This window comes from Leopardus geoffroyi, chromosome B4 (assembly GCF_018350155.1).
Source record: "Leopardus geoffroyi isolate Oge1 chromosome B4, O.geoffroyi_Oge1_pat1.0, whole genome shotgun sequence".
Classification (NCBI taxonomy): Eukaryota; Metazoa; Chordata; class Mammalia; order Carnivora; family Felidae; genus Leopardus; species Leopardus geoffroyi.
In genome coordinates, this window is record NC_059341.1 from 79,704,299 (window position 1) to 79,711,852 (window position 7,554).

The following is a 7,554-nucleotide window of genomic DNA, read 5'->3' on the forward strand; positions in this document are numbered from 1 at the left end:
CAGTATGGACATAACCCTAGACATAATCACCTGAGATGGGAAAGTGGGCAGGGCATGAAAGCTCTGTGAGAACAACATGCTTCCATCCTTCCATCCAGCAATCGGGATCTTGTTGATTCTTGGAAGAAGTTCCAGAAACCCTTGCTGGTCCAGTTAGATTGAGTCCCATGCGTGGAGTTTCATGAAAGTAGGGAGGCCTTGCTAGACACTGAGTATAAACTCTCCATAAGCTCCCTAACCTCTCGTTCCATATTCATTGGAGACCCCCTGACTGCCTCTCCTCTACCCCTTCCCTTCAGGCTCACTGCAGGCTCCACACTGAGATGGACCTGCTCTGATTGTCTTCCATCTTTGTGTACTTGTTGGTTGTTGGGAGTCTGTGCCCCTGTTCTGGAGCAGCCTTCAGGCTCCACACACAGCATGTCTTCCCCAGATTAGATGATGACCTTGATCTGTGCAGACATATCCCTCAGGCCCCAGCCTCCTTTGCTCCCACCTGAATTCTGGAGACTTCTCCCCAGGGAACAAGGACAATGACTCAGAGTGAATGACAAAAGCGTTTTATTAGAGATTCACCCAAAATGGATAGAGGGGAGGAGAAGAGGTAAATGGGACCCTGAGTGGTTCCTGTCCTGACCTTGCAGGCCAGGTTGCTGCCAACTAACAGAGGAGTTTGGTCCTGATGTAGAGAGATATCTGGGGCCACGGGCTGGGAGGGGACATACGTGACCCTGACTAACCAGGAGATGAAACTCCTGGTTGTGTTCTCCTCTGCCTGTGCGAGGTGAAGAATCAGCTGACACCCCTTTCATTCCAGGTGGTAACCAGGACCAAATCGAGAGGAAGATACCAAACTCCAGGAGGGCAGAGTCCACACTGAGGTGACACTGGGAAGATGAGCCCCAGAGAGGGAGGGTGGAGGCAGGGATGAAAGAAGCACAGAGATACCAGGGCTGGGCCCAGCTGGGCTCAAGGGCTGCAGGGACCTTGTCTTCTCTATCGGTGGGACCTCTTGATCATGGTGCTGGTCGAGATGACCTTGCTGCCAGAACTGCCACAGACACCGCCACCAAACCCAAAGCCACTTCCGGAGCCAGAGCCAAAGCCACTGCCCAGGCCAAACCCAGAGCAGCTTCCTAATCCTCCGCCGATGGTCCCAGCACTAGCGCCACCACCAACCACAGCTGCAGGAGAGACACAAAGGGTATGGTTATTCCAACAACACTGGCACCCAGGGGTCTCACCCGAACCGGGGTGAACCAAAGGCCATGGAAGGGGTGGAAGGTACTTACAGATGCTCAGGGCACTCTGGCATTCTCCAGACATTCTGTGGGGGAGAGAAAGAGCAGTGAGTCACAGCAGAGCCCGGAGCCAGGCTCGGTTCAATGAGCGGGTCTCAAACACATATCCCATCCTTATGTAGCCAAGTTAAAGGTCTGAATGTGAACCTGTTGTCCACACTGCCCTGCTTCATAACGCACCCATGCAGCACTGAAGCAGGTGGCCCGGCAGAGGTGCAAACTCAAGGCTCCAGAATATCTCCCTCCCTCACCTTCCCTCTCTGCCTTGCCCATCCCACCTGCACTCCTCGCCCTCCAGCAGCTTGCGGTAGGTGGCGATCTCCACGTCCAGGGCCAGCTTCACGCTCATGAGCTCCTGGTAGTCCTTCAGCAGCCGGGCCAGCTCCTCCTTGGCCTTCTGCAGGGCGGCCTCCAGCTCTGTGCGCTTGCTGTAGGCATCTTTGAGGGCCAGCTCCCCACGCTGCTCTGCATCAGCCACGGATGCCTGCAGAGTCTGGCACTATAGACAATGGCATTGAACAGGCAATCATCAGTGCCCTAATGTCAAGCCTTCTCTATCTGCCCCTCTGCTGTGCCAACTTCACTTGGGCTAAGATGTCAGGATTCTGTCCTTCTCCCCACCTGTCCTATTCATACATTTCCTTTACTACAACCAGGGCCCGCCAACATCCCTACCAGACTGATTAGATAAAGATGAGCAAAAACCAATGAAAAAGAGCCAAGAAACCTTATTTACCAGGGTGTCATGTCAGGTTAGGTAGAACATTGCTAAGAAGACCTGAGTGTGGTTTACATAAGGAGTCACAAATCCCCTGCACACAAGCTTAGGATCTCCTGGCCTGCTACCAGATCTGTTTGTCTGCTATGGAGACACCTGCCCTGGCCCTGTTCCATGGCTAGAAGGTGGTGACACTTACCTGCTTCTTGACATTCTCAATCTCAGCCCGCAGCCTCTGGATCATCCTGTTGAGCTCTGAGATCTCACTCTTGGTGTTCTTCAGGCTGTCACCATGTTGGTCAACAGAGATCTGGAGCTGTTGGACCTAATATCCAGGAAAACACAGGGAATGAAGGGTCAGGGCTGTTTGGGTAGGGTCTACTCTCAAGTGAAGTCAGCAAGAATAGGTGGTAGGGATAATACAAAATATCATGTAATCTCAAATTAGACCAGGACCAGTGATGCCCGGGACATGAGTTCATCTCTGACATCTCTCAGGCTTGAGTGGTGATCACCTGCTCACAAACATCAAAAGCAGAGTCCCAGAAACCACCCCCAGCTCCTGAGAGGTCCCCAATACCCACCTTGGTCTGGTACAGCGCCTCAGCCTCCGCCTTGCTCTTCTGGGCAATCTCCTCATACTGGGCGCGGACCTCAGCGATGATGCTGTCCAGGTCCAGGTTCCGGTTGTTGTCCATGGACAGGACCACGGACGTGTCTGAAACATGAGTCTGCATCTGGCACAGCTCCTGCAGGGGAAATGTCTCGTGTCAGTTTCCCCAGAGAGTCTTCCCTAATCTCTGACACCAGAAATCCACTGTCGTGATGGAAATGGCCATGCCACAGACTCAGATGGAAGTAGGGTTGGCATCCCAATGTGTAGGGAGAGCGCAGTTTTTACGTAGAAATCAAGTGATTGGTGGTGACATTTCAAGACAAAAAAAGTAATGCTTCTGGTCTTTGCTGCTCTCTGGGAACCATAAGCAGGTGATCAATGAATGGATTCATTTCACCAGGGAAATGCTGGACAGCAAGAAATTCCATCCCATGCAATCTTGGATCTAATCACTCCTCCTAAGACCACATCTGGTTTCAAAAACCTCCGAGTTGAGTCTCTCACTTCAATTCTTTCTACCCATGACCTTGCTGAGAGTGTCCTCAGCAAGTAAGGGAGCTGAATGCCTGCAGCAGCCTCACACATGAGGGACTGCCTTCTTTGAATGGACGGGGATGGAGTCCTCACCGCAGCAAAGAGGACCCTCAAGAAGTTGATCTCATCGTTCAGAGCATCCACCTTGGCCTCCAACTCCACCTTGGTCATGTATGCGATGTCCACATCCTGCAGAGGTGGGGATAAGAGACAAAGATACAGAAATCACAAGCGGGGCAAGGGAACGAATGTCAAGTGACACACAAAGATGTTCTCAGCAGCATGTAGGGAAGGCTTCTCAGTACAGGTGAGGTGACAAAGGACTCATCGTCTGACATACTCTGCCCCTAAAGCCAGCTGCAGAAATGGAAACTACTTATCCAAATGGGCTTTTATCCCCAACTTCAGTTCCTTAGGGTCTGGTGCAGCTACCCACTCCTTTGACCACATAGATCTGGAGAGTACCAAGTGGGGTAAAGATGAGGCCAAGATGAACCGAACCCATGATTCCAGCCAAAGACCACTTTCGAGAGAAGGGATACCCTCATAGCCCCTCCCCCCCTTCATCTCTTACCTTCTTGAGGACCACAAAGTCATTCTCGGCAGTCGTGCGCTTACTGATCTCATCTTCATACCTGGGGGGAGGGGTGGGAAGGAAAAGACAAAAGCCGCACAGTGAGCTAGTGTTTCCCCGATCTCTGCTGCTGGCTTTCAAACATCTAACTCTTTGGAAATATCCAAGTAATTGGCTGCATTTTGCTGTTTTCATGCAAATGCTCATTCAACTTACATTTGTTAATTACCATGTATGAGAGACCAGTCTAGACCCTGGTTTATTCAGAGAAGTGAAAAATCAGACTTTATAAAGACTGTCTTCAAGAAATAAGGCGTGAAGAGGAGAACCTCGCGTGGTCTGGTTGGTTTTATCTTCATAGAAGGGCTGTCCCTTTGGTGGAGTAAATTCTCAGGAATGCTGCCAGTGCTCCAGCTCTCTTTGTTTGGTGCGAGAGCGAATGGAGAGAGCGGATCAGTATTTTCTCAGGTCTACACCATAGTAAGTATAGTAAGAGGTACTGCATTAAATGTTCATGTTATGTCCATTGCTATGCTACCTCTTTTCTCGATCTTATTTAATTTCATTTAATTCTCAAAAGCTAAAAGGTAGGATTATTAGCCTATTTTAAAGATGAAGAAAACTAAGGCTCAGAGAGGTTAAGCAAGTTACCCAAGATCACACAGCTAGTAAGTGGAGGAATCAGTATCCAAACAAGGTCTGTCTGTCTCTACAACCTGTATTCTTCTGACCATGCCCTACTACTTTTCATCTGTGCAGTTTCTGATCTTGTTTGTATGCAGCAAGCCCAATTCCCCAAATGCATCACTCATTTTCTATTTGGGGCAACAAGGCCTCACACCATTTTTTTAATGGGACCATGTGGATGCAGGGGAACAAACTAGAAAGCCTTCCTGATGCTTTTGGGATCTCTTCAGAGGCTGAGATTCTAAATGACTGGACTGGAACCCAGGGACCCTGGGGCGTGGCTGGGCAGATATTGGCAGGCGGTGTCCCTCCGTGCTCCACACATACTTGGTCTTGAAGTCCTCCACACTGTCCTGCGTGGACTTCAGCTCAGACTGCAGCCGTCCTTTGTCATTGGCCAAGGTATCCAGCTGCTTCCTCAGGACACTGATGTAGGCCTCAAAGAGGGGCTCAAGGTTTTTGCTGGATGTAGTGGTCGTCTGCTGCTGGAGGAGGTTCCACTTGGTCTCCAGGACCTTATTCTGTTGCTCTAAGAACCGCACCTGTGTTAAAAAGGCACCGGCCAGCCCATGAGGGCCTGAATGAAGCTTTGGCAGGAGGATTGGCCACAGCCACCCAGGTGACCCAAAAGCCATACAAGTAGGGCCACCGTGTCACAACTCCAGGCACCATCCATTGGGGTCACCATGGCGGCCCTGCTCCATGGCAACGATGGAACGCATGTGTTGCAGGCACCACTTCCTGACCACAGGGACCCAGAGGCCCTGAGGCAACTTGCTGAGAAGAACATTGAACTTCTATGCAATAATAAAATAAACAAAACTAGGAGATAAAACCACAGTCTGGGAACTCTTGCATTCAAAGTGATGCTGACCCAAGGCAAAGGCACGATAAATTCACTGAAGATTTTTGGAATAAATGGGCCTGAGGTGTCTCTTTAAACCTGTGCACAACTGAGTCTCAATAGTTAGCACCAAGGCCCTAGACACATTCCCAGTCTCGGCCAGGCTCGCTCTCCAAGGGGACTTCCCTGAACCTTCCCTCTCTCTACAAAGAGATCCAACAAGATAAGCCAAGGTAGCAGTTTGGCACAATATTCCCACTGTATGTGCTTCAGAGCTGAAAGAAAAGCAGGTAAGGGTGACTGATCACAGTCTGAACCCACAAGATGCGATGAGGGGAGATGAGACAAGGAAGCACCGAACTCTGGGCCTTGCTTTTATATCTGCGTGTCCTAGAGTCACCATAAAGCCTCTTTAAGCTACCGACGGCTTATCCAACTAGTAAGAAGAGAAAACGTTCCCACTCAGTCTACTCCAAGATTGTTCATTCTTGCCCCGTACGTTCTAAGAGGACTGAGATTTCGATGCACAGACGATCAAGGCACCCTTGACTAAATGTACTACACTCATCCACTAAATCATTAATCTTCAGATGACTTAGAAATCTGGGCTTATCTGCTTGCTATCATCCATCATACTTGGCTGTAACTGAGCTTCAAGGACGTGAATCTCTAGGGCGCCTGGGTGGCTCAGTCGGTTGAGCATCCAACTTCGGCTCAGATGGTGATCTCGCGGTTCATGAGATCGAGCCCCGCATTGGGCTCTGTACTGACAGCTCGGCATTCTGTGTCTCCGTCTCTCCCTACCTCTCCCCCACTCACATTCCATCTCTCTCTCTCTCTCTCTCTCTCTCTCTCTCTCAAAAATAAATAAATCTAAAAAGAAAAAAAAAAAAGGACTTGAATCTCTAGACCCTGCATGGAAAAGGAAGTTAGAGTACAAAGAGAAAAGGAGAGACCCAACCCCTCCTCTCTAACAGACCCAGAAATGAGCAAGTCTGCCCAGAGTCAGGAGGATGAAGAAGATGACTCTCCAGGGTCCCATTGGTCCCTTTTGCCTTTGGGAAACCAGCGTGGTTTTCTTCTGCTCCAACAGCAAAAGTGCCAATAGTTAAATTCTTATATTAACTATAATTAATTTTGGCTAATCATTAGATTATTAGCCACGTTACTTCCAAAACCAAACCTGAGAAAACAGCAGGGAAACAATGCACCCAGGGAAACCGTATAGCAGGGATACCTGGACTCGGCAAAGTTGAGCAATTTGCCCAGTGTCACAGAGCACATCTAAGACGACTCCCAACACTGCATTGCTCGGAGTAGCCTGCCTTCCCACCCCCATGGACAAAAGAGGAAGACTTGGAGGAATGAGCCCCCTTTAATGGCTAGAAAACAGAGGCCCAGAGAAGTTCAGTGGTTCCCAACGCTGTGGCAGGCTCAGGTCTGAAAGCCCGGGACACAGGACCCCTGGTTTCTACCACCGTGTCTGGCCAAAGGGGCGGCTCACCTTGTCGATGAAAGAGGCGAACTTGTTGTTGAGGGTCTTGATCTGCTCCCGCTCCTCAGTCCGGACCTTCTGGATCTCGGGGTCGATCTCCACGTGGAGTGGAGTCAGCAGGCTCTGGTTGATGGTGACCTCCTGAATCCCCCCAGCAGGGCAGACGGGGAAGCCAGGACCACCCCGTCCACCAAAAGAACCCCCAAATCCACAACCAAAGTTGCCAACGCCAAAACCTCCAGCAGCCCCGAAGCCAGCGCCTTGCCGGGACCCGGCCATGCTGATGGCGATGCTCTTTCTCCCCCCGAGATTGTAGAGGCTCCTGCTGCCGAAGCCCCCAGAGGAGCAGCGGCCCGTGCCCCCAGACGTGGAGACTGAGCTGAAGGCAGGCCTCTTGCCCCCGCCGACGACAGCCGAGACACAGCTAAAGCCCTGGGACCCGCCTCGGACGCATTGCTGTCTGGAGATCATGGTTGCGGAGAGGAGAGCGAGCTTGGCTTTCTCAGAGAAACTGGAGGGGCCAGGCCCGTGAATGCTGCAGCCCCAGCCTGGGTCTCTTATATGTGCTGAAGCAGCAGGGCTTGGTTGCAGGGGCATAAAGGGAAAAATCTGAAACATCTCTGGGCTTGGCCTTTGGCACAGGCCCATCCTTCCCGTACCTGCTGAGTATGTCACTAAACACACCTACAGATGTCATTCGGAGGGCACAGGTTACAGGATCCTAACACACTCCCCTCCAGGAAAACCTGAACCGGTGCCCCAGGGCCTCCTGAATCACAGGCCCC

The 7,554-nt window shown here is 51.0% G+C and overlaps 1 protein-coding gene across 1 annotated transcript; it reads right to left on the bottom strand.

Annotated features, from left to right (window-relative positions):
• Nucleotides 1-544: 544 nt before the first annotated feature.
• KRT4 (keratin 4) lies at nt 545-7,331 on the bottom strand. Its single transcript, XM_045464252.1, has 9 exons — nt 6,779-7,331; nt 4,758-4,972; nt 3,744-3,804; nt 3,263-3,358; nt 2,604-2,768; nt 2,219-2,344; nt 1,580-1,800; nt 1,293-1,327; nt 545-1,184 (listed from the first exon to the last, which is right to left on the bottom strand). The coding sequence occupies exons 1-9, from the start codon at nt 7,238-7,240 to the stop codon at nt 997-999; spliced, it is 1,569 nt and encodes a 522-aa protein (XP_045320208.1). The 5' UTR covers nt 7,241-7,331; the 3' UTR covers nt 545-996.
• Nucleotides 7,332-7,554: the final 223 nt, after the last annotated feature.